Here is a 14,267-nt window from a genome sequence, read left to right as displayed (position 1 = left end):
AACCCGCACTGCCATTGAGCAAAGTTTTAAAAATATGATTTGTTCTTCTTTTTCCTCGTCTTTAAAATCCATGTTTTCTATCTTCCCATCGTCCTGCAAGCCCCATCCTGAGTTTCTCCACGAGATATCTTCCCTCTTTTCCTCCCTCAGCCTCTGCATTGAGACACTGCTCATCCTCAGTGATTTCAATCTTTATCTTAGCTCTCCTTGTCCACTGTCCTCTGATTCAATTGCCCTTCTGTTCTCATTAAACCTCCGCCTAGCCCCGAACTCATATTTTAATTTAATTTCTCTCCTGTCTCCCTTCATGCTCTAGGCTCATATTATCCACAAGATCTACTTCCTGCTTCCTTGACCCCATTCCCACTAAACCCATACCACCCAACTTCCCTTTCAACTCGCATGCCAGTTGACATTGTAAATGGTTCCCTCTCCTCAGCCACTGTGCTCCTCCCTTTAAAATCACCATAAAAGAAACACCTTTGTCCCCTCTGTTCTTGCAAACTGCAATCTCCAAACTTCTTTCCCTCTTCAAAGTATTTTTTAAAATTCATTCATGGGATGTGGGTGTCACTGGCAAGGCCAACATTAATTGCCCCTGAGAAGATGGTGGGGTGCCACCTTCTTGAACCGCTTCAGTCCTTGTGGTGATGGTACTCCCACAGTGCTGTTAGGGTATTATGGAGTTCCAGGATTTTGACCCAGCGATAATGAAGGAACAGCAATGTATTTCCAAGTCAGGTAATTGCGTGAGTTGGATGGGATGTTGGAGGTAATGGGGTTCCAATGCGCTTGCTGACCTGGTCCTTCTAGTTGTAAAGGTTGCTGTCAAAGAAGCCTTGGCGAGTTCCTGCAGTGTATCTTGTAGATGGTACACACTGCAAGCCATGGTGTGCCAGTGGTGGAAGGAGTGAATGTTTAAGGTAGTGGATGAGATGCCAATCAAGCGGACTGCTTTGTTCTGGATGTGTCGAGCTTCTTGAGTGCTGTTGAAGCTGCACTCATCTAGGCAAGTGGAGAGTATTCCATCACTCCTGACTTGCGCTTTGCAGATAGTGGAAAGACTTTGGAGAGTCAAGAGGTGAGTCACCCATCGCAGAATACCCAGCCTCTAACCTGCTTTCGTAGCTGAAGTATTTATGTGGCTGGTTCAGTTAAGTTTCTGGTGAATGGTGACCACCAGGATGTTGATGGTAATGCTGTTGAATATCAAGGGGAGTAGGTTAGACTCTCTCTTGTTGCAGATGGTCATTGTCTGGCACTTGTATGACGCAGATGTTATTTGCCAATTATCAGCCCAAGCCTGAATGTTGTCCAGGTCTTGCTGCATGCGGGCACGGACTGCTTTAATATGAGGAGTTACGAATGGAACTGAACATTCTGGAATCATCAGCAAACATCCCCACTTCTGACCTTATGATGGAGGGAAGGTCATTGATGAAGCAGCTGAAGATGGTTGAGCCTAGGACACTGCCTTGAGGAACTCCTGCAGCAATGTCCTGGGGCTGAGATGATTGGCCTCCAACAACCACACCATCTTCCTTTGTGCTAGGTATGACTCCAGCCAGTGGAGAGTTTTCCCCCTGATTCCCATTGGCTTCAATTTATTTATGGCTCCTTAATGCCACACTCAGTCAAGAGCAGTCACTCGCACCTCACCTCTGGAATTCAGCTCTTTTATCCATGTTTTGACCAAGACTGTAATGAGGTCCGGAGATGTCGTCCTGGTGAAACCCAAACTGAGCATCGGTGAGCAAGTTAAGTTCCGCTTGATAACACTGTCAATTACCCCTTCCATCACTTTTCTGTTGATTGAGAAGTAGGTTGATGGGGTGGTAATTGGCTGGATTGGATTTGTCCTGCTTTTTATGGACAGGATATAGCTGGACAATTTTCCACTTTGTCAGAGAGTTGCCAGTGTTGTAACTGTACTGGGACAGGTTGGATAGTTCTGACAGACGGGATGTTGTCATTGCCTTTGCTATATCCATTGCACTCAGCCAATTCTTGATATCACGTGCAGTGAACAGAATTGGATGAAGACCGGCTTCTGTTATGGTGGTGACCTCAGAAGTCGGGCGAGATGGATCATCCATTTGGCTCTTCTGGCTGAGGATTGTTGCAAACGCTTCAGCCTTGTTTCTTGCGCACACGTGCTGGGCTCGGCCATCATTGAGGATGGGGATTTTCATGTGGCCTCCTCCTGCCGTTAGTTTCATTGTCCACAACCATTCATAACTGGATGTGGCAGGACTGCAGAGCTTTGATCTGATCCGTTGGTTGTAGGATCGCTTAGATCTGTCCATAGCATGCTGCTTAGCTTGCATGTAGTCCTGGGTTTTGCTTCACTGGGTTGACATCTCATTTTTAGGTACACCTGGTGCTGCTTCTGGCATGCTTTTCTGCACTCCTCATTGAACCGGGGGGATATGTCGGGCCATGAGGTTACAGATTGTGGTGAATCACAATTCTGCTGCTACTGATGGCCCACAGTGCCTCATGAATGCTCAGTTTTGAGCTGCTAGATCTGTTCTGAATCTATCCCATTTAACAGTGGTATTGCCATACAACATAGTGGAGGGTGGCCTCAGTGTGAAGATGGGACTTAGTCTCCACAAGGACTGTACGGTGGTCACACCTACCAGTTCTGTTATGGACAGATGCAACTGCAATGGGTAGATTGGTGAGAACGAGATCAAGTAAGTTTTTCACTCATGTTGGTTCTCTCACCACCAGCCCAGTCTGGCAGCTATGTCCTTCAGGATTCAACCAGCTCGGTTAGTGTGATGCTAACGAGCTACTCCTGGAGATGGACATTGAAGTCCCCCACCCAGAATACATTCTGTGCCATTGCTACCCTCAGTGCATCTTCCAAGTGATGTTGAACAAGGAGGTGTACTGATTCATCAGATGCTGGAGGGAGGAAGGTGGTAAATAGCAGGAGGTTTCTTTGACCATGAAACTTCATGGGGTCCTGAGTCAATGTTGAGGACTCTCAGGCCTCCTCTCTCTCCATTGTATACTACTGTGCCCCCACCTCTGGTGGGCAGGACATACCAATACTGTCATGGATAGATGCATCTGTGACAGGTAGATTTGTGAGGACGAGGCTGTAATTTCCTCGAGTTTAAAAATTAGGAAGACCAAAGCCATCATCTTTAGCCTGGTCACAAACCTCATACTGTTACCACCAGTTCCATCCTCTCTCTGGCTATTGTATCACACTAACAGCCTAACCCAGACTGTTTACAACCGTTGCATCTTATTCGACCTTAAGCTGAGCTTTTTACTTTATTGCTCTCCATCACAAAGACTGCCTACTTCTAAGTCTGTAACATCATATGCATCTGCACCTACCTTAGCCCATCTGCTTCTGAAAACCTCTTCCATACATTTGTCAGCTCCAGACTCGATTGTTCCAAGTCTCTCCTGGCTAGCCTCCCATCTTACACTCATCATAAATTTCAGTTCATCTAAAACTCCGCTGCCCATATCCTATCCAGCTCACCCATCACCCCCGTCCTTGCTAATCTATATTGGCTCCCAGTCCCATAATCCCTCAAATTTAAAATGTCCATCCTCATAGCCTTGCCCCTCTTTATCTCTGTATCCTCCTGCAGCCCTACAAACCACCCCACAACCCCAGAACTCTTACCTCCACCAACTCTAGCCTGTTGGGAATCACCGTTCCTTCGGCACATCATTGGATGCAATTCCATCAGTTGTCTGGGTATCATACTCTGGGATTCCCTTCCTAAACTCCTCCAGCTCTCTCTCAGCCTTTAAGACCTTAGCTGGCACCGGCATGATAGGCTAAATGGCCTACTTCTGTGCTGTATCATTCTATGATGAAAACCTACCTCTTTGCCTAAAGTTTTAGTCTCCTCTCCTAATATCTCCTTTGTTTCCTGATTACACCTCTGTAAAGCACTCTGGGATGTTTTCTACATTAAAAGGCTATGTAAATGCAAATTGTTGTTATTTCTATGATGTGGATGACACTGGCAAGTATTTATTGCCCCATGCCTAGTTGCCCTGGAGGCATTAAGGGGCCAAAATTGCCCCTCTGAGAAAGGCTCGTTAACACCTCCGGGAGATTGGCATGGGGTGGGACACAAGGTTATCGTGGGGCGATGCCACCCAACAGCTTCGTGGGGCGCCCCAGCTATCTTTTCTGTGTTGGCCAACTTTTTTGGCGGCTGCTAGTTCGTCTTGGCTGCCAACATGCAGTCCGGCATCCCTCTTGGGTGCCGGCCCATTGGCCTGGCCAACATCCTCCCTGGTGGCCCAGTGGTCGCCACTAAAGCGGCTGCAGAAGGGGAGGGACGTTGTGAACGTCAGTGCCGCATTGATGTGCTCAGCACCGCGCTGATATTCGCGCCCTGTTACCGACCCACACATTTTTGTTGCTCTAAGACCCCAATTCCACGCGATGTGGAGGTCCATCTCGCCGGGCGCTAAATTTTCTTTTAATTCAAATTATGCGCCCCAACCCCAGCGCAGGACAATTCCGGCCTCTAAGAGTCAATCAAGAGTCAGTAGGAGAGGATCTGGCAGGGGTGACTAAGAAATAAAAGCTCGGTATTCTGCTTTAAATATATTTTTTAAATATGGTAAGATGGGGGGGAGGGGGCAGGGGGGTGGGAATTGCGGTTGGAGTCTTCCTTCGGACGAACACCTCCGACCTGAAAAAAAATTACGAAAAACCCTGGTGGTCTCGGAGAAATATAGGATTCCGCTCGAAGGCCTTCATTCACTGCGCAGCGTACAGGACCTGTCCTCAAGATAAGTACATGTATCCTGGAGTCACGTGGGCCTGGACTACCAATCACTATCGAGTATTCTCATTCATAACAATGGGAGCTCTGATTTTACGAGCTCCCATTACTATCAATGAGAATACCCCTCTAAAACAAGAAGCATAACACAATAAATAAAAAAAACACCTCACATATTTAAAATTAATTGAAATTGAATGTAATTAAATGTTAGAAAAAAAAATTGATTTTTTTAAAATGTGTTTCAACGGGGTTAAAAATAAACTTACCTTAATGGACAGAGATTTTAATGTAAAAATGAATGATTAAATTAAATTTTTCTGTGTTTTAAACTCTTATGCTGGTAAAAGTAAGTTATATGCCTGCTTTTACCAGGCGTAAAACTTTGAAATACATTCGCTGGGCAAGAGTTGGGCAAATAACCCAATCGCTGTCCTGCGGATGTCCTTTCTGTGGGGATGAGTAGGATCTGTCAAGAGACACTTTGACAGAACGCAAAAGCCGGCACATGCACATCGCGCCCCGAGAACCGGCTTTTGCAAGGCCGCAATTCTCGGCCCTAAGGTCTTTAGAAAGATATACTTGAATTGAACAAATTATTATGTGTCGAATCTTATCAGGAGCAATTCTGCTGTTAACAAATAATGCTTGAGGGATACTTCTTCCACCATTACTTTTTATATTTTAATGAAAGCAACATTTTAACTGTGTACTGATTGATGCTGTCACTTCACATTTGGATGCATGCAAATCCTTACTGACGAGAATTGCGAGAATTAGCCTTGTGATAGCTGTCATTGGCTGTATAAGTTAATAAACCTTCAGCAAGCCAACTCATAAGGGTGCCAGAACATTATATAAACATTTATATACAATGATAGAAATGTCCAAACACATCCATAAATAATTAATTTGTGCTGTGCTAATGATCTCAAGATCATTCTCTGCTTTTTAGGGAAGTGCTGAAATGCAGAAATATAGAGTAAAGTTATATTCTAAAGAAACTGCTCCTAACCTGTCATGAGAGCGAACTATATTTTATTTTTTTAAATCTATGTGCACTTTGTTTTTACAATCTGTTCTTGGTTATATTGTCACATTTCAGTTTACCATCATACTGTCTCCAGCTGGTAAAACACGATGGTCTGAGCATGGCATTCTCATTGGCCGGTATTAATACCGTGATGATTTTGTTCTTTGCACCCCCTTCCCCTAACATGAATCATCCTTCCACTGCACAGATGCTCCATTTAGTAGCCCAGTAATTGCTATATTTGTCTGTTGGGGTTAAGATTCAGATTAAGTCTTTCTAAATGGAAGCACAATTCTTCACCAGGTAATCCTAGTTTTACATTTTGGCACATACTCACAAATATTAACAATGAAGATATATTATAATATTACATATAAATACATTTCACTGTTAAGAATTTGAAGTACCTTCTTGGTGAAGAATACCTGTGACTGGTATACTAGAATTAATTATCTTTAGTAGTAAATGTTCTCTTATTATTAAATGTTTTTCCTAATATGAACACACAAAATCACAGCATATTTCAGGAAGTCACAGCAATAGAAAATATTTTGTCCTGTTATCTCTGAATTTGACAGCGCTCTAAACCAAGAGCAAACCAATGCATGATGCTGCTGACATTGAAGGTTACATATAAGTCATCATCATAGGCAGTCCCTCAAAATCAAGGAATACTTGCTTCCACTCTAAAAATGAGTTCTCAGGCGACTGTACAGTCCAATACAGGAATTACAGTCTCTGTCACAGGTGGGACAGACAGTGGTTGAAGGAAAGGGTGGGTGGGGAGTCTGCTTTGCCGCATGCTCCTTCCGCTGCCTGCGCTTGATTTCTGCTTGCTCTCGGCGACGAGACTCGAGGTGCTCCGCGCCCTCCTGGATGCTCTTCCTCCACTTAGGGTGGTCTTTGGCCAAGGATTCCCAGGTGCCAGTGGGGATGTTGTATTTTATCAAGGTGGCTTCGAGGGTATCCTTGAAACGTTTCTTCTACCCACTTGGGGCTCACTTGCCGTGCAGAAGTTCCAAGTAGAGCGCTTGCTTTGGGAGTCTTGTGTCGGGCTTGCGGACAATGTGGCCTGCTCAACGGAGCTGGTCAAGTGAGGTCAGTGCTTCGATGCTGGAGATGTTGGCCTGGTCGAGAACACTGACGTTGGTGCGTCTATCCTTGCAGGGGATTTGCAGGATCTTGCATAGACATCGTTGGTAGTATTTCTCCAACGATTTGAGGTGTCTACTGTATATGGCCCACGTCTCTGAGCCATACAGGAGGGCGGGTATCACTACAGCCCTGTAGACCGCAAGCTTGGTGCCAGATTTGAGGACCTGATCTTCGAACACTCTCTTCTTCAGGCGATCGAAGGCTGCGATGGCCTACTGGAGGCGGTGTTGGTCTTCGTCGTCGCTGCCTGCCCTTGCTGATAGTAGGCTCCCGAGGTCTGGAAAGTGGTCCACGTTGTCCAAGGCCCATGCTTTCGTACGCCGCGGTGAACATGTTGACGATGGCTTGGAGTTCAGCCTCTGAATGTGCGCAGATGCAAGCGTTGTCCGCATACTGTAGTTTGACGACAGAGGATGGGACGGTCTTGGATCTAGCCTGGAGGCGACGAAGGTTGAACAGGTTCCCACTAGTTCTATCATTTAGTTCCACTCCAGCGGGGAGCTTGTTGAGCGTGAGATGGAGCATTGAAGCGAGGAAGATTGAGAAGAGAGTTGGTGCAATGACGCAGCCCTGTTTGACCCCGGTCCGGACGTGGATTTGTCTGTAGTGGATCCGTTGGTCAGGATCGCGGCTTGCATGTCGTTGTGAAGCAGGCGGAGGATGGCGACAAACTTTTGGGGGCAGCCGAAGCGGAGGAGAACGCTCCATAGTCCCTCGCATTAACAGTGTCAAAGGCCTTTGTGAGGTCAAAAAAGGCCATGTTCACGGATTGGTGCTATTCCCTGCATTTCTCTTGCAGTTGTTGCGCTGTGAAGATCATGTCCGTTGTACCCCGTAGTGAATGGAATCCGCACTGTGAATCCGGGAGGAGCTCGTCAGCCATAGGGAGAAGACGGTTGAGGAGGATTCTAGCGATGACTTTCCCAATGGCCGACAACAGGGAGATTCCTCTGTAGTTGCCGCAGTCGGACTTGTCCCCTTTTCAAAAGATGGTCACGATTACGGCATCTCTGAGATCTCCATGCACGCACTCCTCCTTCCAGATGACAGAGATCAGTTCATGCATTCGAGCCAATAGTGCCTCTCCATCATATTTTAGTGCTTCAGCGGGGATTCCATCTGCTCTCAATGCCTTGTTCTTGAGCTGATGGATGGCCTTTTCTACCTCGTGTAGTGCTGGGGTTTTGCTGAGATAGTGGCTGGTAGTATGCAGTGGGATGGAGTCGAGGACACGCGTGTCAAAGGCAGAGTCTCGATTAAGGAGATCTTTGAAGTGCTCCTTTCAGCGGGCCCTGACTGCCTCGGTGTCCTTGATGAGTGTCTCCCCATTCTTGGCCTGCACTGGGGTGGGGCCTTGGGTGCTTGGGCTGTAGGTGGACTTGACTGCAGTGAAGAATCCTTGCACGTCATGGCTGTCAGCCAGCTGCTGAATCTCCTGTGCTTTCTCCACCCACCATCCATTCTTTAAGTTTGCAGGATTTTTGTTGGGCCTCGGCCTTCAGCCATCTGTAGAGCTGCTTTGCTGCTCCCAAGTTGGGTTGTTGTTTTAAGTTCAGAAATGCCCTGCGCTTGAAGTTTATTAGCTCCTGGTCATACTCATCAAACCAGTCCTGGTGTTTCCTGGTTGAGTGACCGAGCGTCTCTTCACAGGCACTGGTTATGGTGGCCTGGAGGGCAGACCAAGCGCTGTGGGCACTCTGCATCTCGGGGTCATTGCGGGTTGCCAGGTTAGCAATGAGGCGCTGGCTGTATAGGGCACTCTTAGCTGGGTCTTTGAGTGCCCTGGCGTTGCTTTTTCTGTGGCATAGCTTCTGTTGCCGTCATGGCTTTGGGGCTACATTAATGTTGATGACGGAACGGATTAGGCGGTGGTCCGTCCAGCAGTCACCGGCTCCTGTCATGGCACGGGTGATGCGCACATCCTTGCAATCCCTTGCTCGAACGATGACTTATCTTACGATAGCTAATGCTATGATAGCTTATGATAGTTAGTCCAAAATGTTCTTTGTAATTTTTAAAAGGTAACTTTGAACTTTTGAAAGTACACAACACGGAGTAAATTCTATAGCCTCAAGCTATTGAGAACATCTGGATTGTGAACACAAGACTGAAAGTTTATAGGTGAATTTTTAGTCTCTATTTGACCAAGCGCCTCATCCAACTTGTCTCCTCTGGTGTAGCTCTTCATTGTTCTAATCTTGGTCATCAGTAATATAGTATGTTGTTAGTTAAAGGAGAGTTTTCTACAGGAAGTAAGCAGCAAGCAGTTTTTGGTGTCGTTCTGTGTCTCCACACTCTGCCCTTTTGAAGTATTCAGTACTTCATTGCAGATGCTCATTTCCCAATCTTTCATGGTAGTACAATACCACATTAAGGAATTAGAAACCATTTTATTTTAAAACATTCAACTTCATACTTGCACGTTATTGGATTTTTATGATCATTAAGGATAACATATTATTAATGTCCTTATTTTTTGAGTTTTCTACCATAAGCAGACATTTGTTTAAAATATAGAGAAAAGCTATCTGGTAAGTATGGTCAGTTTGATGCACCAGAAGTCTCATTAATAAATCCAACTTGAGCAAGAAAATGGCTGTAATATAAATAAAGTATTTTCAGTACTGTCCATATTTCCACAGTAGACAATAATTATTCATTTAAATAATTGTAGTTCGTCAAATAGAAATTAAACACATCGCTGATGTCCTGAAGTGTTGCATTGTAATTGGAATTGAGGCCACAATGAAAAAGGTCCATTGCGTTGGTCTCAACACATTGTTTGCATGTCTGATTATAAAATTCCCAAAGCTGTCGTCTATGGTGAGTTGCAGTCCAGCTTTCACAACAGAGGTAGGCAGGTGAAATGTTATAAAGAAACACTAAAGGCCACCTTGAAATCTTGCCAACACCTGGGAACACACAGCCACTGCCTGACCACGATGGCAACATGATTGCGAGGTCGGTCCGAGTTAATTTGAGTTTGCTGCGAAGCGCCTAGCTTGCAAGGCAAACCGTCTACCCACCTCATCTGGTTGTGAAGGTGATACGTGTGGCCATATATGTGTGTCCAGGATCAGGCTTTTCTCCCACCAGTGCACCCAAACCAACTGAGACTTAATCTGTTGATTCGACAGGAGACTCCATCAAACACATGTCTGTGAAAGTATTTTGTTCCGGTATCAAATTGATTCTGTGGGTTAAAGTTAAAGGAACGAATGAGCCTTCAGCTTCAAAGCAATTCCTAGAAGCTGCCAATTTTGCCTCAGTAGGGATCCTTAATGAATCATATTCTATAATATTTAAGTTATTATAATAATCAGTAACAAGCACTAGTAGTCAAGACTGTCCTTACAGTTTAGGAGATGTAGTCATTATGCAACTAAAGACCAAAAATGATTCAAAATGTAATGGAACCAATGGTTCAGTTTATACTTCTCATTTATTTGCCTTATTATTATTCTGCAGGTCGTGCCCGATGAAGTCTGCATCATCAGTTAGCCATCATCAAGGTGGGGAGGAAGAATCATTGAAAACTTTACCCAACACTGTTGAGCCAGATGATCTCTTCGACAATATCTAAACTATCTTCTCTCTATAAAGCATGATATACACAAAGAATAGCAAATAAACAAAGTGCATAGTATATCCTGTAATACAGTCATCCTGTGAAATATAATTAGTCATATAACATGCTATGTTGTAGGAACCACACAAAGTAAGAAAATCTACGTATGGAATTTCAACTACATACAACATCTGTTTAATATGGCATCCTTTCTGTCTTGGATTCTTTTAAAATATAAATACTCTTGTCTATGATCTATACAATGCTGTTAATTCTCCTGAAAATATGTCCTCTTGTGAATCACATGATACGAGCTTTCCTCGTTTGTTGAGGAAAATTATGAAATCAGGAAAATCCGTAGGATTCAAACTTTTCTACTGGGCCCCATATGATTTTTTTTTCAATTGCATCTGTTAAGAATATTACCTTCATATCATCTCCTGTGATCAGTTGCAGTTCCACTGCATGTTCCTCAAATACAAGTTTAACAAGAGATTAGTGGCTGAACTTGTCTGTACACAGAAAAAGCACATTTGATAAGAAGTGCAGATTTAACTGCAGGATAGCACAGATCTGCAGGATGATGCCACAGGTTGTCCATCCCTCTCAAAGTAACACACTATTAGGAATACTTATGTGTTGGATTCAAGGTTCAGTTTCTTAAGGATCATGGTCAAGGCTTATTGCTGCTGTGTCATCATTAATGTATTCTATGGTTACACAGGTGCAGCAAGTGAAGGAAGCACAACCAGCAAGTTTAATTCTACAGTTACCTCTCTTCTCAGCAGTGATGCCCCTCAGATTTCCAGAGAAAGGAATATAAAAACAATACCACTCAATATCCCAGCATTGAGATTCAGAGGAGTTGTAATGCCAATAGATAATTGTAATTCCGAACAAGCCACTGTCAGTAGCTGGCAAGAATCAACAAGTTATGTAAGCATAGAAGTTACTGTCGCTAATGCTAGCAAAAATACACTTGCTTGTATAACATTCCTTTGTCTGCTATTTTAGCAGAGGAGTTAAACCATAAATAAGTAGTAAGGTCTGCATTAAAATAGTGGACAAAGAAATGACAACCAAACACATTAAGCGTTCATCCACTAATATCACCAACAGTAATTTCTAGGCTGTAGATTCTAAGGTATCAGGGTTTAGTCAGCCTTTTTTTGGTTGAACCCCCTCACTTGGAGCATGCCTTGGTATCTCCTAACAACTATACCCATAAGGTCATAGCTTCAGAAAACAACAAATTACCACCTACAAGGTATATACTAACAAGTATTGGTTCATGTGCTCTTGCAAATCCCTGTTTCATCTCTGCTTTTGCTGGTAGGGGATTGGCTTACCTGTAGGATAGGCTTACCCAAACGGTCTCGTTTTCATGTTAGTCTAACCGATGTATAATAGAGATACATTCTTTGCTTCAATCTCATGGAGGCAGAATATTGATCAAGAAGACATAGCTCGATTAACACCCCACTATCTGACAGGAGGACATAAGGAGACTCCAGCAGTAGACCAAAGTGATATACTACTTAGGAGCAAAGCTTTTGCCTCCCCATTCGCAAACATAATTTGCCCCAGTTATTAGCATTTTGCTTTGCTATTAGCTAGAAGAGCACCATTTTTTAAAATCAGGGTTAAGGTGGCCTCTATTCAATAGTAGCTACCAGCTTAATTCCCGTGATGCACTAAGGTAACTAAAGAGGCATCATTACACATCTTTATCTTCATAATTTAGCTCTGACTGAACCTTTGTCTCAAAAAACTTTTTTCATCCAAAGATCTGAAGATCACCAAGTGAAAGAATTAGAGGATACAGCACAGCAGATTTGCCAGAGTCTAACTTAGGGGTCAATTGAAGGGAATGCACTTCTCTGATTCTTTCTAGTTGCATGAATTAGCTAACTGAATTTGAATAATGATGAGTAATTTACCCTCCATCAATAACAAGGTTTTTTATTTTGGACAGTGAATCTCCACAAAACAAATTTACTGGAGCAATATTTTTGATTCAATTTAGTACATTTTGTAACAGATAGTTGTGAGTGAAAGATTGGCACTTAACTGGGCATTCAGATTACCTCATGTACCTTGTGAGCTGTAATCTTGTGTTTTGTGACATGGTCTGAACCCTTGACATTACAATTTGAGATAGCTTCATTGGTTTAATTTCTGTACTGTATTTTTTCGTTCTGGTTTTTACATGCATTACTGTTGATGTGCTTGTATTTAATGCTGTTCCTCTACTGTGGAACAAGCACTACTATCAGAATTTATTTTGTACTGTACTACAGGTAACATTTTTGGTGTTTATTTTTTACCTTCTTTAAACTGGAGGGTTCTGCATTTAAACCACAACCAGAGGACAAAGGATATGAGTGAACAGATAGCTGTCACTCACAGCAGTTAAATGCTTCTTTGACACTGGTGTACAACTCTCAAATCGGATCCTGGGATTCACTGGCCATAAAAGTGATGAGTTAGTATTTCTCACCAGGTCATTTGATGATTCCATGTTGTACAGTAGGATATCATGTATCATGCCGCTACATGCAAATGAACGTCTCTTGCAGTCTCTTGAGTGGCATTGACATGGAAAATTATGAAAGACTCATTTGTTTATTCATCTTTCCAGCTGGGGACAACTACAACAGGGTGAGCAACAAAGACTGAGGGGGCATGGGGTGGTTAAGGAGAGAAATGTATATAAATGGTTTCCTTTGAATGGTGAGAGGGGCTGTTTAATTTTCTTTTGCCAATATTAAATGTTTTTCTTTGGTTGATTAAACACTTTTAGCAAATTTGATTTGTTCAGAGAATTTCTTTTTTCTCACCAATTCCCTCTCTGTTAACTTTCTTTCTTCCTCTTTTCTCTTTGTGGTATTAGCTCCGTGCTGGATATGGCCTGGGAACCCTCTGCTACCTTGCTCAAAGTCTGTTATTCATCCTTGAGCTTTATTACTAGCTTTGGGCAGGCTGTTAGACCATGAGGACATCACAGCTGTGTTCAATGTTGTCTTTGGCCAAAACCTATCAATGTGCATTTCTAAAAGGGGGAATGGGGGCGCATACGCTGAGTAATGGCCAGGAGTGGTGATTGGATGATTTCCTCTAACTATCCGAGAGTACTGAGGTCAATTGTAGCTCCACTACCACCATCCTGGTTCAACATGAACCAAGAATTAAACCTACAGATGTGAAGTTAGGCTGCTCAATGGATAAACTTCAAAGGAAGCCATCCATAAAAGTTACATAGGGATAATATTTTCAAACTTACACAATGTAACTAAGCAAAATATTTTCCATAGTTCACTAATAGAAATGGGTAGATTGAAAACCAATGACAATCTCGAATTATACAACCCTTCAAATGGAATTATATGAGATTAGCTGTGTGTGTTTATATTTACAAGTTACACAGTCTATGTTTGTAGATTACTAAGTAGTATTTTTACAATGTCAAACCCTTAGAATCATGAAAAGGTCTGGGAAATGCAAGGATGTCAAATAATGAGACTGAAAGAAATCAAAACTGAAGGAGGAGAAAATTCGAAGACAGCAAAAAAGAAAATGAGATCATGTTGCCTATTAAATAGTAATATTCCTTTCTAGCAATATTTCAAATTAGATATTTTAACATTTAGTTTACCCTCAAACATTTACAGATTTTTCTCGAGAACTCACTTGATCTTTTACAATTTGAACAGGCCATTCTCAACCTGCATTT

The 14,267-nt window shown here is 43.1% G+C and overlaps 1 protein-coding gene across 2 annotated transcripts in view; it reads left to right on the top strand.

Annotated features, from left to right (window-relative positions):
- xrcc4 (X-ray repair complementing defective repair in Chinese hamster cells 4) overlaps positions 1-13,293 on the top strand; it is a 691,243-nt gene extending 677,950 nt beyond the window's left edge. For both annotated transcript variants that reach the window (XM_070885488.1, XM_070885479.1), the window contains exon 8: positions 10,435-13,293. In XM_070885488.1, coding sequence (XP_070741589.1) covers positions 10,435-10,549 — 115 coding nt within the window. In that variant the 3' untranslated portion in view covers positions 10,550-13,293. The remainder of the gene's footprint in view (positions 1-10,434) is intronic.
- The last annotated feature ends 974 nt before the right edge of the window (positions 13,294-14,267 follow it).

This window comes from Pristiophorus japonicus, chromosome 1, assembly GCF_044704955.1.
Source record: "Pristiophorus japonicus isolate sPriJap1 chromosome 1, sPriJap1.hap1, whole genome shotgun sequence".
NCBI lineage: Eukaryota > Metazoa > Chordata > Chondrichthyes > Pristiophoridae > Pristiophorus > Pristiophorus japonicus.
This window is presented reverse-complemented; position numbering and strand designations above follow the sequence as displayed.